Genomic DNA, 16,347 nt, shown 5'->3' with positions numbered 1-16,347 from the left:
CTCTCTCCATCTGTCTGTATCTCTCCCTCTCTCTCTCCATCTGTCTGTATCTCTCCCTCTCTCTCTCCATCTGTCTGTATCTCTCCCTCTCTCTCTCCATCTGTCTCTCTCTCTCTCTCTCTCTGTCTGTCTGTATCTCTCCCTCTCTCTATCTGTCTGTATCTCTCCCTCTCTCTATCTGTCTGTATCTCTCCCTCTCTCTATCTGTCTGTATCTCTCCCTCTCTCTCTCTCCATCTGTCTGTATCTCTCCCTCTCTCTCATTCTCTGTCTGTATCTCTCTCTCTCTCTCTCTCTGTCTGTCTGTATCTCTCTCTCTCTCTGTCTGTCTGTATCTCTCTCTCTCTCCATCTGTCTGTATCTCTCCCTCTCTCTCTCCATCTGTCTGTATCTCTCCCTCTCTCTCTCCATCTGTCTGTATCTCTCCCTCTCTCTCTCCATCTGTCTGTATCTCTCTCTCTCTCTCTCCATCTGTCTGTATCTCTCCCTCTCTCTCATTCTCTGTCTGTATCTCTCTCTCTCTCTCTGTCTGTCTGTATCTCTCTCTCTCTCCATCTGTCTGTATCTCTCCCTCTCTCTCTCCATCTGTCTGTATCTCTCCCTCTCTCTCTCATTCTCTGTCTGTATCTCTCTCTTTATATATATGTGTATATATATCTGTGTATCTTTCTCTCTGTATGCATCTCATTCTTTGTCTTATTTATTAAATTTTTATTTATTAATAATTATTGAATTGAATTAATTGAGATGTTCTATTTGAACAAGTATTTTTATGCAACTCGTATAAACATTGTAGTTGAACTAGGAGCCCAGTTAGTCTGGTGTGTGTGTGTGTGTGTGTGTGGTGATGGCCTAAACGTGTGTTTATTGCTTGGTCATGTGTAGGATCTGTACACGGCTCTGCAGAAGTTCGGCTTTAAGACGCAGCACGTCGAGGAGGCCATGAAGAGCAGCGTGCTGTACGGAGGCGACCTCCACTCGGCACTCGACTGGCTGTGTCTCAATCTCAGAGACGGTAAAATATACAGCAAAAATCCCCATGAAATACGAGTAAATAAGATCTGTAATGTTGTTTATTTGTTATGGGTTTGAATACTTTTTATAAGGCTTTATATGTATGAGATTACATGGAGGGTCAAGGGGAATTCTCTGTAAGTCTGATTAACGTCACACGCGATCACGCAAACTGATTCAAATCTAAGAGGGCAACTTTCTTCCTCATTCTTCATCCTCCTGTTGAAAGACGAGCTGCCGGAGGGATTCAGCCAGAGTTTACATGAACAGGAGAACAGCAAGAGCCGAGCCAAGTTTCAGGATCAGCAACGAGAGAAAAGCCAAGCAGTGACCCAAACCAAGAACCCCAAACATGAGGAACAGCAACGAGCAAAGGTTCAACACCAACAGACCCCAAATAAACCTCACCTCAGTCACTGAAGTACCGCAGGATGGAATAAGATCAGGATTTCCGTCTAAATCCAAATGCAAAAAGATTCTAATCTAAATCCTGATCCAAAAAAAAGATTCAAATCTAAATCCTCATCTAAAAAAAGATCCAAATCTAAATCCTGATCCAAAAAAAGATTCAGATCTAAATCCTGATCCAAAAAAGATTCAACTTTAAATCCTGATCCAAAAAAAGATTCAAATCTAAATCCTGATCCAAAAAAGATTCAAATCTAAACCTTGATCCAAAAAGATTCAAATCTAAATCCTGATCCAAAAAAAAGATTCAACTCTAAATCCTGATCCTAAAAAGATTCAAATCTAAATCCTGATCCAAAAAAGATTCTAATCTAAAACCTGATCCCAAAAAAAACTTTTTACATTCTAAATCCTGATCCAAAAAAAGATTCAACTCTAAATCCTGATCCAAAAAAGATTCAACTTTAAATCCTGATCCAAAAAAGATTCAAATCTAAATCCTGATCCAAAAAAGATCCAAATCTAAATCCTGATCTAAAAAAAGATTCAAATCTAAATCCTGATCCAAAAAAGATCCAAATCTAAATCCTGATCTAAAAAAAGATTCAAATCTAAATCCTGATCCAAAAAAGATCCAAATCTAAATCCTGATCTAAAAAAAGATTCAAATCTAAATCCTGATCCAAAAAAGATTCAACTCTAAATCCTGATCCAAAAAAGATTCAAATCTAAATCCTGATCCAAAAAAGATTCAAATCTAAACCTTGATCCAAAAAGATTCAAATCTAAATCCTGATCCAAAAAAAAGATTCAACTCTAAATCCTGATCCTAAAAAGATTCAAATCTAAAACTTGATCCCCAAAAAAACTTTTTACATTCTAAATCTTGATCCAAAAAAAGATTCAACTCTAAATCCTGATCCAAAAAAGATTCAACTTTAAATCCTGATCCAAAAAAGATTCAATTCTAAATCCTGATTTAAAAAAAAGATGCAAATCTAAATTCCGATGAAATGCAAAAAAAAAAAATGTTTCAAATCTAAATCATGATCTAATGCAAACAATATTCAAATCGAAATCTAGGGCCGAATCTAAAAAGATTCAAATATATATCCTAATTAAATCTAAATGGAAAAAGATTTGAATCGAAATCATATTAAGATAAGATATTATAACTTTTAGTGCTAAAAGAATGTTTTCTATATAAAATTCAGAAATGAAAATAAATGGAAAAACACCTGACTCTGTGTATAGTTGTGTTAAAAATGGTCACAGATTTTTGTTTATTTAAAGAATACATCCGAAGTGAAACGTGACCCGATCTGTTGCAGGTGAAGGATGATGGGACGAGTGTGAAGGAGTGGATTCTAAGATACGCAGAACAGAAACTGGAGGAGAGCAGCGAGGAGGAGGAGAGGAACGGAGACGGAGCTCACAGCCCAGAGACGGACAAAAAATTCGATCCCGTTAGTCAAAATACTTTCCATCTTCCTCCTTAAATATTTACGCAGACTGAGCTTCCTGATGCAGCCATGCTCCATGTCACGTTCATGTTGTTCATGAAGATGCAGGGGGAGATTCCTTTGCAGCGTGTTGATGATGAGTATGAAATATCTCTCTCCAGAACGAGCGCTATCTGACGCTAACGGCTCAGCTCTACGACGCAAAGGAGATGGCCTCGGACGCTAAAGCCAAGAAAGACAAAGCAGGACAGCGGAGCGCGCAGGACCGCATCCGGGTCATACAGCAAGGTCCGCCGTCTACTTCATCACTTCTTTATTTCAGTTACACACACCAGTTTGATAAAGGATTTTAGACGAAAACCGAGAATTCTGAAAGACGTCTGGAGTGAATTAGAATGTTTAGTTTTAAATTTGTTAATCAGCTAACTAGCTAGATTATTATTCCCTGTAATCCCCACTAACCCACCATCTCCACTTATCTCCGCACGTCACAGTGTACCGTCTTACCGATATTTATCAACGTTGTCGCCGAATGTGAGTGTCTCGGTTGTATGCAGAGATGAAGCCGTTGGAGTCTCACCCGCTGTTTAACCCGGCGATCAAAGTGACCGAGGCTCCTAAAGTAGAGAAAAAACCTCCTCCAGTGGTTGCCGGGAACGACGAGCTCAATTTCAACCTCTTCGACCTAGCCAATCAAACGCAGGCGGAGAAACGTAAGCGTTACGCTTTAACACACATACAAACTCGTAAATATGTACACTACCGGTCAAAAGTTTAGACACACCCATTCTTCATTTATTTACACATTTTAGAATAATAATAAAGTCATCAAAACTCCAGAGTAACACCAATGGATCTATGGGAATTATGTTGTGATAAAAAATCCAAAATAAATCAAAATAATGTAGTATTTTAGCATCTTCAAAGTCGACGCCCTTTTCGTCGAGAATTTCCAGAAATGTATCCTTGGCGTTTTCTCACCCGATTTCTTGAGGAATTTCCCTGAGATGCTTTTTAAACAGTATTAAAGGAGTTCACACCGACGCCGAACTCTTATCGCTGCTTTTCGGAAATGTTTCGCTCCGACTCGACCGTTTAAAAAAAAAAATAAAAAATATTTTTCGTAAATAAAATGTTAGTTTTCTAATGAAAGACATGAATACGTCGGCACGATTATATTTTTGTCTACAAACATTGAGTCACACACCGTCAGATCGAAAGGTTTTTAAGATCATGAGAAACATTTCAGTCGGGTGTCCACAAACTTTTGACCGGGAGCGTGCTTTTTAAAAGAAAAAAAACGTATCCTTTCAACTCGGCGATCTCTGTGTCCGGCGTTCAGCCGAAAAGACGAAGAAGGAGCCGAAGGACGTGCGTGATTTCGACTACACGGGTCGCAGCTGGACGGGAAAGTCGCCCAAACAGTTCCTGATCGACTGGTGCAGGAAGAACCTGCCGAAAAGCCCGGCGCCGTCTTTCCAGAAAGTTCCAGCTGGGAGATACTGGAAGTGCAAGTGAGTCAAATAATTCGAATTCATTATTTCGATACTCTACATAAACGTTGTTGGGTATTTCATCCATAGCATCTTGGCTTATTATTTGTATAGACACTTATGTTATTGTGCGATAATAATAATAATAATAATTAAAATATATATATATATATATATATATATAATATATGTATTATATACATATATATGTATATGTACAGCATAAAATATGACAAAATCCACAGAGAGCAAATGTCGCTTAGATTTTGGTTCAATTTTAACCAATTGATTTATTTTTATTGGATCTTTAATAGTTGTGTGTGTGTGTGTGTGTGTGTGTGTGTGTCAGGGTGCGTATTCAGAGGCCGGATGACGTGTTGGAGTTTTGTCCCACCATCCTGACGGAGGACAGCATGCAGGCGCAGCATTTAGGAGCCACACTTGCTCTGTATAACCTGGTGAAAGGGCAGGTGGGTGGAACAGCCAAAAAAAAGAAAAGAAAAAACCCCATTTTGATTCAAAATCCATATCTGTTGGTATTTCTCTCGTCGTTTCTCTTCTCAGTCTGTCCATCAGCTCCTCCCTCCTCCGTACCGGGACGTTTGGTTGGAGTGGCGTGATGGAGAGCAGCAGCAGGAGGAGCTGACTCGTTCAGCCATTAACAAACCGAGGGATCAGTTTATCTCCCGCCTCCTCGCTCAGGTCAAACAGCACCGGCCCCGGTCAGAGCCCTGTCCCACAGACTTGGGCCCCTCCCACTGCACCGAGGACTCGTGGGAAGCTCTGGCGGACGCGGAAGAGGAGGAGAGAAAGGACGAGGAGAAAGAGAAGGAGGAGGAAGAGAAGTCGCGCTCGCTCTTTTTACAGCTCCGTGGCTCAGAGCTGGCACACAGGTTGTTAAAAAAAATAATATGTAAATAAGTATGTATGTATGATTTATACATCGAACGCGCCACGTTGTATAGCGTTACAGCCTGGAAATGAAATGCAGTTAAGGTGTTTTCTGTTCGCACAGGTTGTTGGCCGAGCGCCAGAGGCTGCCTGTGTTTCAGCACCGCGTGCGAGTGCTCGAGGCTCTACAGCGCCACCGTGTGGTGGTCATCGCCGGAGAGACGGGCAGCGGGAAAAGCACGCAGATCCCCCAGTTCATCCTGGAGGCGGTGCTGGGAAAAGAGGGGGAGAAAGCAAGGCAGTGTAACGTAGTGGTCACTCAGCCGAGGAGGATCTCCGCCACGAGCCTCGCTCGCAGAGTGAACCAGGAGCTGGGGAGCGAGGACCAACCGGGGAGCAAGGTGAGGATGAAATCCTAGCCGGACCTGCTTCCGTTTTTCATTAGAATTCTCCAACTCGTATCGATTCATCAAAACACGTCGCTGAACGATACGAGAACGAAATCTATCCGTGTTCAGATTTAGCTCACAGACTTCAAAGTAAAAAAATAATAATAATAATAATAATGCACAGTGAATAATTTGCTCATTCCGGCGTCCGAGATTTATTTTGAACTTTATCCGTCTTTTATTGACGTGCTGGTCAATTTATCTTCAGCAATTTCAGTAGAAACAAATTCAGTGTGTTTCAGGGTGGAGTTTTCCTTTCAGTAACAGCTGGAACAAATATTAAATGTACAACATTGACAATGTTTCCCCCATCCTCTAGGTCAGTGTTTCCCAACCGGGGTGCCGTCTGACGAGAGCAGGGGGGCCGTGTAAAAATCCTTCAAACGTTCCTAAAACGTGTATAAAACATTTAATATATATCATAAATATCTGATGTCTGAAATAATAACACGGACACAGAAATAATACTACAGGCACACACACGCATAGCAATAATAAATGATATATAAAAAATAATTCCCTCCCCCTCGACCCCCCCCACCCCACCACCACCTCGCTGATAATTAGCGTGTGACGATGCGTGTGTAGTGCATTTAAAAGAAAAGCTCCAGATGCTTCTGGACCATCAACTTCATCCTCATGTAGCTAATGCTGTCTTGCATTAGTGTTTGTGTAGGGTGCCATAAATTTTTGAAAATTTCCTAAGGGTGCCGTGACTGAAAAAAGGTTGTGAAACTCTGCGCTATGTAGTTATTGAGCCAATACATATTATATATATATGTGTGTGTGCGTGTGTGTGTGTGTGTGTGTGTTTTTTCAGAACTCGCTGTGCGGATATCAGATCCGGATGGAGAACCGCTCCAGTGCGTCCACACGTCTCCTCTACTGCACCACTGGCATCCTGCTGAGGAAACTACAAGAAGATCCACTCCTGTCCTCCATCACACACATCATCGTGGACGAGGTGAACACACACGCTCCGTTTCATCTGATTAACTACTTACAGTTAGCACTCCCATGCTACATTTGAATCCTGGTTAGTTTTCCACTTGTTCCTCATGATTCCTGAAGGGTTTTCTGGGGGGTTTTTTTTGTTTTGTTTTTTTAACGCAGGAGTGCTATTTTTTTTTTTTTTTTTAATACATCTTCAATATTTATATATTAGAAACGCACAACTGTTCATTGTGTTGAAACGCGTGTAGGTCCACGAGCGCAGCGTCCAGTCGGATTTCCTCCTCACCATCCTAAAGGATGTGATTCACAAGCGTTCCAACCTGCACCTCATCCTCATGAGCGCCACGGTGGACTGCGACAAGTTCGCTCATTATTTCAACCGCTGTCCCGTCGTCACCGTCCCCGGCAAGACCTTTCCTGTCGAGGTGAGTACCCATTCGCCGCTCTACCGATTTGAGAGCAGGGAAAACACTAAAGCGAGTATGATCCGAGCGTATGTCGAGTGTTTGCTCGTACTCGTGTTAGGTGTTCCACTTGGAGGACATCGTGGAGGAGACGGGCTACGTGTTGGACCAGGACTCTGAGTACAGTCAGAGATTTGCGGAGGAAGAAGAGGAGATCAGCGTCTCCGTCACGCAGAAAGGAGGAAGAGCTGCGCAGTACCAGGTAGGTACACACGAACACACAGTCTCACTTAACGCTGGTTTATATCGGACTTCTCTCGAAAACATTCCGCCGTCGTCGTGATGGCTGTCATGAACGGCGTCTCAAATGGAAATCTATGACTACGGATTTATTTATTTCTATTTGAAAGATGCGGAAGTTCTTCGACGCGAGGAAAAAGTGCTCTCCCATCAACTCCTAATTATGCCACTGGGCAATCAGAATATTGTTAAAGTCATTACGTGGAATCTTCCAGACTGTTTAAAGAGAAATTTGTCCAACTGGAAAGCTGATAATGAGTCTTTATTGATCATATAGACATTACAGCACAGTGAAATTCTTTTCTTCACATATCCCAGCATGTCAGGAAGCTGGGGAAGCTCAGAGTGCAGGGTCAGCCATGATACAGCGCCCCCTGGAGCAGAGAGGGTTAAGGGCCTTGCTCAAGGGCCCAACAGTGGCAGCTCGGCAGTGCTGGGGCATGAACCCCCGACCTTCTGATCAGTAACCCAGAGCCTTAAAAGCCAAGCCACCACTGCCCTAGTCTACAAGTCTAGTCATCTTAGTCGTAACACAGGAAATGTATGTTGACATGAAACGTGTGGAGTTTGAACGTCTTTAGTCTATGTGTATATAAACTTTTAGTCTCGGCTGTATTTATGGAGCTGAAATCTACTTCTTCAGTTCTTTCTTGCACTGCGACTTTTGTACTTGACATAAATGGCGCGTGTATGATGTCATCGTCGTCACCAGGAGACGATCGTGCGGGAACCCGGGGCATGCTGGGATCTGGGCCCGGAGCTGGATCACTTCAGCAGCCGTACACGTCACGCTCTGCAGCACATGAACCCCAACAAGATCAACACGGAGCTCATCCTGGATCTGCTCGACTACCTGGGTAACTCCGACACACACTCGCAGCTGCACAGGTTTCAACACTGGCTCGCGTTTACTTCGACGTCTAAATAGAATCGACTTTTTTTGATTAGCGTATTATCAGCGTTCACAAGTGCACGCGGCTTTAACGGGAATTTCTGCGGTTGTGGGTTTTAGATAAGTCGCCCCAGTTTGCGGAGATAGATGGCGCTGTGCTGCTCTTCCTGCCGGGACTGGCTCACATTCAGCAGCTCTACGACCTTCTCACCACCGACAAGAGGTTCAGCTGTAAGGACAGGTGATGCTTCACGCAATGATGTGTTCGCATTAACCAGCATTCAGTGCTGTTCAGTATTCATAACACAGTATGCATGTTCTCCCCGACCAATCAGAATCGAGAATTCGCCAGCACCGTGGTATAACACTATAAAATGGATCACCTCATCATTTTTCCTGTTCCTTACGACTAAAACAGTGTAACAGGGCAAACAAACTATCACATGCCTATTCTTTTGTTTTGCATTACGGCGTTTTGATTGCGATATTTGATCGTAGGTATAAGCTGGTCGCTCTGCACTCGACACTCTCGTCTCAGGAGCAGGCCGCAGCGTTTACAGTGCCCCCCGCTGGAGTCAGGAAGGTACTGCATGCCTCAGATCTGTGTCTCCGGTCAGGGTGTATGGTTCAGGGCACGTGTGTGTAGTTGTTAACGTGTGTGTGTGTGTGTGTGTGTGTGTGTGTGTGTGTGTGTTTCAGATTGTTCTGTCTACAAACATCGCTGAGACCGGAGTCACCATTCCAGATGTGGTGTTCGTGATCGACACGGGGAAAACGAAAGAAAATCGGCAAGGCAGCACGTTATTAACACACGTCTCCGTCTTTAACACGCCTCGATGTGTAGTTAGTTAGAGTAAAGACAAATATTCTGTTTTCTTCTCCGTAGAGATAAATGTGTGGATTTGTTGTCTGTTGTAAACACACTTACGATTAGATTAGCTTAGCTTAGATTAGATTAGAAAATCAGGTGCCAAAAGCTGGATTTATTATTTTTTTTTCTTTAAGTAGTTCAAGGTAGCATGTGGCTTTGGATTTTTCCACAAGGGAGGTGGCGAAGGAAGTGGACGAGGGCACATTAAAACGAGCCTTCGTTTGTTGGAACGTAAAAGACGAAAAGTAATCCAAGATCGGCTGTTTTTTTTGGTTAAATTTCGATCGTGTGTGTGTGTGTGTTCAGGTATCATGAAGGCAGCCAGATGAGCTCTCTGGTGGAAACGTTTGTGAGTAAAGCGAGCGCCATCCAGAGGCAGGGCCGAGCGGGACGCGTCCGAAGCGGCTTCTGCTTCCGCCTCTACACTAAAACCAGGTGTGTGTGTGTGTTTGTGTATATATGAGAGTGTGTGTGTGTCAATCAATAACACAGAAACAGCCCACGATTCAGCAGTGTCTACCACACTGCTCTCTTTACATTAGGTAACACACTAATGGGTCACATCATGTTTAGGAATTGAAACAGTCCGTACAGTAATGTTTGTTGGTAAATGAGACCTTTGAGCTGTACTCATGTTCGAGACGGCTTCGGTCTGTGGCGATTTTGGAAAATCGCAAGCTCCTCCGAATAACGCAGAGTTTCTGCGAGCGCAAAACCCCGAAATCCTGAAGGGACCGTTTTTAAACCAGCTCTAATTTAGTGAATCAAATGGAAACCGTTAATAAATCGAATGAATCTTAATGTATTGAAATACATTTGTACTGTGGTCTGCTCGATATCGTACAGATTTCTCACACATTATTATAATCAGATCCGCATATTTGCATATTGCATATTTGCATGTTGCATATTTGCATGTTGCATATTTGCATATTGCATATTTGATTTGTTTCATCATCATTGATCTTTCATAACTTTTTATTGCATTTTTAAGTCGGTATAATTATAGTTTAATACTTGTTTTAGATGTATGTTTAGGTTGTTTGTTTTTTAAAAATAATTTTTAGTGTATTTACTGCTTTTAAATTCTTTATTATGAATTACATATAATAATAATAATAATAATAATAATAGAAAAGCATTTTATTATAGTGAAATCGTTTTAATTCGATCACGTACATGACGTGATTATGATCAGACGAGCTCGACAGCTGTTAAGTTGCTCCGCAGGTTTCCTCAGAAGCTTTCTCTCTGTGCAGGTTTAACAGTTTTATCGATTACTCGAAACCAGAGATCCTCAGAGTGCCACTAGAGGAGCTCTGCCTTCACATCATGGTAACTCTCTCTTTCACACATATATCATGTGACTCTTTACTGTCACTTTTTAGCACTTAAGCCAGCGTCTCTCTTTCTCACATACGCACGCACACACACACACACACGCACACACACGCAGCTGTATATATAACCCGTTTGAGGATGCTTTTCGATGTTTAGTTAACTTTCCCGTTGAATCGGATCTAAAAGCTTCCCGTTGTGTATTTGACATGTTGACGGGGTTTATGATTTCTGACTTGATCATCTGACCTGAACTCCTTTCTGTTCAAATCCCACGTGTCTACCGAAAGCGAGTTGCCTTTTAAGGAAAACGCATGGGGATGAGTAGCTCTGGGGGCGGAGCTTACTTGATGCAAACACGAACCTGACCCAAAATTGAACGACGATATGTTTTATCGAATGACGTATATGCGAGATGTTTTTACACCTTTTATAAGCTGTGTGATATTAATTTGACTTCCTTAAGAACTCTCACCTGTCGGCTCTCTGCTAAGACCGTCGTCTGTTCGTGTGTTTTAGAAGTGTGAGTACGGCTCGCCGGAGGACTTCCTGTCTTGTGCCCTGGACGCGCCGCCTCAGCAGGCTGTGTGTAACGCCGTCGGCTTGTTGAGAAAGATCGGCGCGTGTCAGAGGGAGAGTTACAAACTCACGCCGCTCGGCCTTCACCTCGCCTCGCTGCCCGTCAACGCCAAGATCGGCAAGATGCTCGTCTTCGGCGCCATCCTGGGCTGTCTGGAGCCGGTTGTGAGTTCAGATTCAGGGGTTTAATGTTGGGAAACGTGCAATATACTCTACACAACATCTACATATGACGTCTATCTACACACTTCTTCATTTAAAAAATTTGCCCAGCATATTTTACTTGGCACGGTAGTGTAGCCTTCGTGATCACCACAAAACACGTCAGACAAAAGCGTGACTACGCTTATTGCTTGTGCATTCACACCCACACCATCGCATCTCTCAGATCGCTCCACACTGTACTTCTGTGGTTGTTGGGTGTTGGTTGGTTGGTTGCATCACTTGCCTCGCCCACATCTGTATGAGGACGCTTCAGACCACTTTTTCTTGCAGGTCAATACACAGCCGTTTACACCTGTTCGATTCTTAAGCGTCTTTCTTTTTGGGCTTGCAGGCCACCATAGCAGCCGCCATGTCGGAGAAGTCTCCGTTCTCCACGCCCATGAACAGGAAAGAGGAAGCCAACCTGGCTAGAGATGCTTTAGCAACAGCCAACTCTGATCATCTGACCATCTATAACGCCTACCAAGGGTGAGTTCACAAACCCAGACACCAGCAGCACGGACGGTTCTCCAGTTCCCCGTCTGGATCCTGCTCTGCTCTTCCATTTATGGGATTTTAGACCCGCAGATCGCACAGTGCTAACCCGGTGGCTATACACGTCCGTTACTCGGCTACATTCGCCACGTAGCTCCTGTACAGAACTAAAGAAAGTCATTTGGTGTGGAAAGGTCATTTAGTGAGCTTAGATATGTATCCCATGGTGTTTACGTCTTTACTAACAGGTGGAAGAAAGCGAGTCGTGACGGTCTGCGTGCTGAAATGTCCTACTGCAGGAAACACTTCCTGAACCGAACCGCTCTCATCACCATGGAGGTAAAAAAAAAAACCACACTGCAGGTTTGCAGCAACCTCACAGTACAATACGTGTCCTGAAACAAGCATCGCAATATGAATTAAAACCTTGCACAAGGAATAAAACACTTACGAGGCATGCAGTTAGAGGAAAATAATCAAGAACCGGGTGATGTGATGCAGCCTGATGCAAAGCAGAGCTACAGTTACTACACCGTAATCGATAGATGTTAAATAAATATATCCGAAAATAAAGCTGTATTAGAAAGGTGTCATTTACATACCAGGTACCAAAGCCCAAAGCTGCTTATCAAAGATAATCACAAAAATAATACAAAAATCTCGAGACAAATGTGGTGCGTGGTCAGTGCTAGTCTTTATAAGGTGTGTTTTTGTTTTTTGTCCTTCTGCTCAGAGTGTGAAGCAGGAACTCGTCCGGATGGTGCAGCAGACCGGCCTGAGCAGCGTCTCTCTACCATCGTTCTCCAAAAAGGAAGTGCCGGTTCTAGTGGCCGTGCTGAGCGCAGGTGTATATGACAACGTAGGACGCGTCCTCCCCGTACCTTCCGTCCTCCCCGAGGAGCGTTTAGCCTGTACGGTGGAGACACCGCAGGGAAAGGCGCAGGTCCATCCATCCTCCGTTAACCGTAACCTCCAGACACATGGCTGGCTTCTCTACCAGGAGAAGGTACGATAGTGTGAATGGCTTAGCTGATCAGATCATTTTTAGGGACACTAAACACACGGCTCTAAAAATGGGCAAAAGGACGTCACAGAGCTAAAAAAAAAAAAAAATTAGTGTGTTTAGTTTAGACTCACTCAGACTGAAGTAGGGGGCGTGGCTTCAAGTTTGAAGCCAGAATTTGTTAGTGTTGATTTTGTTATTATTGTGTGCCTGATTGGAGTGATTTCAAATCAACCTTTTTCGAGACATTTAGATGAAATAAAATGTCACAAACGTTGTCTCCGTGCACTTACAGTTGTTTCTTACTTCGGTTTTCTACATCTAGCGTATTTAACGTGAACCCGCTTCTCGACGTTTAACCAAAATGTTGAAACGCGGAGGGTTCAAATACTTTTGAGCAGCAATGTATATGATGTATGATATATGATCTTAACGGTATGTCTTTTCATTGTGTTTACGGTCGATTCACCCAGCAACCCGGCTGTTCATCTTAGAGATGAGTAAAAGTTGAAGCGAGTCAGTTTAGAGTTGAGTGTTAGCTGCTGCTGGTAGATGATTCAGGAATAGTTGCTGAAATGTGTCGATTTATTTATTTATTTATTTTTTCTGTCCCCCATCAAGACTTCATAATAATAAACTTCTAATTTGATTTTCATTTCTGAAACCGTTTACGTACAAATGTTTACAGGTGTAAAAAGTTGAATACTAGTTCTCTGAAGTCGGAATTTGGACTTAAGAGTATTTTGTCTCACAGGTGAAATACTCCAAGGTGTATTTACGTGACACGACCCTCACGTCTCCTTTCCCCATCCTGCTGTTTGGAGGGGACATCGACGTTCAGCACCGGGAAAGACTCGTCTCCGTGGACGGATGGATTCACTTCCAGGTTTGACGGCGCATGTTCTTCTACGCTAGTCATTGTTTACGCATTGCTCAGGACCAAGTCACTGTAGCTTCAGTTCAGTCTGCGTAGAGCAGGACACCAGGGGGATGGTGTGTCACAGTTAAAAAACTCATCCCGTCTGTAAAGCTGTCTGATTAGGAGATACCACAGACGTTCATGGTCACGAGTCCACGAGAGTAACGTTGGCCATGTTCTCTGGGTAGGAGAGACAGAGTATTACTTTCCTGTCAATCACAGTGACACTAGCCAATGGCGGGCAACTGTGAGCTTATGTATGAGGAAGAGGTTGGACAGCATTCTCCTCCGAGTGTGTTACACTGCCCTGTGATGCAGCATGAGCAGCAGCGATCTCTTCACCTGTCTTAGCGGATAGCTAACTAGTTGGGGGTGGGAACTGGCTGATATCGGGAGAAAATTGGGTCAATATGACTTTAAATTTTTTTTTTTTAAGTCTCATTTCAATATCCTTCACAAATGGCAAATGAAAAACTTTTCTTTGCATAGTGATTTTATCTGGAGAGGAAACAGACTCGAAAGGGAACGCATCCTCTTTCGGTGACACCCCATAATGAGATTTCGATCATCGATATCCATCATCCATCTTAAAAAAAAAAAAAAAAAAACCCTGCTAGCCAGTGAAAGATGTCTAGATTTAATAAATTTTTTTTTAATACTAGGGATTGAATTAGATTTGAATTTGAAATAAATGACGCTATACTGTATAACAAATGATGAGTTATTGTTTATTTTCCTATCGAGGCCCCAGTCCGGATCGGCGTCATCTTCAAACATCTGCGTCAGCTCCTTGACTTGCTGCTGGAGAGAAAGCTGGCGAATCCTAAACTCAGTCTGGAAGGTAAATCACACGTACTGTTGCACTGTTAGGGCCAGGGATGAAATGGTTATGGTTTTAGGTTTAATGCATAGATATAGTATCTAGTTGACTTTAATTAAACATAAATTTGATGTGTCGATGTGGCAGCTGTCTGACAGACTGGACGCTCTCAGTAAAGAGGAGGCGTGTCCAGGTTTAGCCGCGTTAAGGCCCCGCCCGTATTTGCATCAGAAACATAAATCATAACTGAATAAGCTAGCATATTAGGCAATGCCAACATAATTTAACAAAAACATCATTTAACCCTAATACATGACATGTTGCTCTTAAACTGGAGCATCTTACAGCAAAATGGAAAAACCCATAAACAGTGTATTAAACGTTAACTTCCATCACCCGCTTTTGTGCTCTTTCCTCAGATTCGAAGACCATACAGATCATTCTCGAGTTGATTAAATCGGAGAAAATCCCACGCTGAAGCTCCTGAATCCACGCTGAGGCCGTCAAAAAAAAACAACCAAGTGGACAAAATGGTTTTTCTGCTCTAAAGACTACTTAAGCTCATCAGCTTAAAATACACGTCTACTGTATAGAAACTGCACGGAAGCATGTATACTTGAACCTTTTACATCAGGACCGAGCGCGTGACGGTGCTAAGCTTCAGTTTAGTGTGTATTAAGTGATTTGAGATCATTTGTCTTGTATTGTATAAATGTTATCAAATCTAAACAAATAAATAAAAAGTATTTTAATACAAAGCCAATACATGTGATATTCCTTTAAACCCATATATGACTGGCTGAAATGCAAACTACCCGTCTTGTAATCTAATCTAAGTAATTAAAATAGTAACTATGCAGATTTATATTGCAAAGAAATTACCAATCAAGGCAGGACTAGAATAAATCACATTCATTAACCACAGCACTGTCGAATTCTCAGCTGAGTTTTTAGACGTGTCACATGTTAGTTCACGTGTTTACCTCATTAACAAGGTGATTGATTGATTGATTGATTGATTGATTTATTTATTTATGGTCTGCACTTACATAGTGCTTTTTTTTCTTTTTTTTTTCTTTTTTTTAAACCTTAGCAGTTCCAAAGCGCTTTAAACTGGTTCTCATTCACCCATTCACACACACACATATGATACTTCTGATGCGCTTGTTCACATTTAGGGCATGTGGTTTCATTTTACATATGTGATTTATTTCCCCCCCCCCCCCCCCCCCCCCCATTATCGGTTCATTTTAAAAAATAATTTTTTTACACGGGATCACAAATTGTTCACATGATGTCCCATGAGTTCATGTTCAATTTCAGGGAATAAAATGGTGAAATGAACCTTCACGTGTTTTTCCACATATGATCGCATATTACTCATACACACTAAATTATAGCCGAGTTAGAATTTTTTTTTTTTTTTTTTTTTTTAACAATTTGGAAAGCCAGTACTGTATTGGACTGACCTAACATGGGTTGTTTTAACTCAGTGAGGTTATAATGTTCAGCACCATTTTGGCCCTTTTTGTGATTTTGAATCCGACTTGACTACACTGCTGGACTGCGGACGTGAAAATGGTTATAATTACAATGTTTGCATCTTTATATATATATATATATATATATATATATCTCCGCACAAAAGAATCAGTGTACAATATAGTATGAGTGCGGTAAAGTTAGTTTTATATTTGACATTCGTGACAACATCCATTAAACTCTCCATGCCTGTAACATTTTCAAGACAAACCAACTTGGTTTTCTTTACCTAGCACAAAGCTGAATTTTTATAAAAAATAAATTTTAATTTAAAAAAAAAATTCATATCAATTTTATTAGCCGTATAAA

The 16,347-nt window shown here is 42.1% G+C and overlaps 2 protein-coding genes across 2 annotated transcripts in view; one reads left to right on the top strand and one right to left on the bottom strand.

Moving 5' to 3' along the window:
- The window catches only part of mtrex (Mtr4 exosome RNA helicase), a 39,871-nt gene extending 36,337 nt beyond the window's left edge, over positions 1–3,534 (bottom strand). Inside the window, exon 1 of the mRNA XM_053646041.1 lies at positions 3,392–3,534. The gene's annotated coding sequence lies outside the window, so the exon portion shown is untranslated. The remainder of the gene's footprint in view (positions 1–3,391) is intronic.
- Positions 1–15,273, top strand: part of dhx29 (DEAH (Asp-Glu-Ala-His) box polypeptide 29) — an 18,980-nt gene extending 3,707 nt beyond the window's left edge. The window contains exons 4-28 of the mRNA XM_053646039.1: positions 885–1,014; positions 1,243–1,388; positions 2,753–2,887; positions 3,046–3,172; positions 3,442–3,597; positions 4,227–4,398; positions 4,727–4,847; positions 4,942–5,270; positions 5,393–5,669; positions 6,538–6,681; positions 6,920–7,096; positions 7,197–7,337; positions 8,088–8,232; positions 8,388–8,508; positions 8,766–8,850; positions 8,967–9,055; positions 9,445–9,573; positions 10,398–10,473; positions 10,996–11,220; positions 11,612–11,748; positions 12,003–12,093; positions 12,488–12,760; positions 13,512–13,643; positions 14,421–14,517; positions 14,916–15,273. Of these exons, the coding sequence (XP_053502014.1) occupies positions 885–1,014; positions 1,243–1,388; positions 2,753–2,887; positions 3,046–3,172; positions 3,442–3,597; positions 4,227–4,398; positions 4,727–4,847; positions 4,942–5,270; positions 5,393–5,669; positions 6,538–6,681; positions 6,920–7,096; positions 7,197–7,337; positions 8,088–8,232; positions 8,388–8,508; positions 8,766–8,850; positions 8,967–9,055; positions 9,445–9,573; positions 10,398–10,473; positions 10,996–11,220; positions 11,612–11,748; positions 12,003–12,093; positions 12,488–12,760; positions 13,512–13,643; positions 14,421–14,517; positions 14,916–14,974 (3,714 nt within the window). The 3' untranslated portion in view covers positions 14,975–15,273. The remainder of the gene's footprint in view (positions 1–884; positions 1,015–1,242; positions 1,389–2,752; positions 2,888–3,045; positions 3,173–3,441; positions 3,598–4,226; positions 4,399–4,726; positions 4,848–4,941; positions 5,271–5,392; positions 5,670–6,537; positions 6,682–6,919; positions 7,097–7,196; positions 7,338–8,087; positions 8,233–8,387; positions 8,509–8,765; positions 8,851–8,966; positions 9,056–9,444; positions 9,574–10,397; positions 10,474–10,995; positions 11,221–11,611; positions 11,749–12,002; positions 12,094–12,487; positions 12,761–13,511; positions 13,644–14,420; positions 14,518–14,915) is intronic.
- Positions 15,274–16,347: the final 1,074 nt, after the last annotated feature.

This window comes from Ictalurus furcatus, chromosome 16 (genome assembly GCF_023375685.1).
Source record: "Ictalurus furcatus strain D&B chromosome 16, Billie_1.0, whole genome shotgun sequence".
NCBI classification, from domain to species: domain Eukaryota; kingdom Metazoa; phylum Chordata; class Actinopteri; order Siluriformes; family Ictaluridae; genus Ictalurus; species Ictalurus furcatus.
Note: the sequence above shows the minus strand (reverse complement) of the source record. Positions and strands in the feature narration are given on the sequence as shown.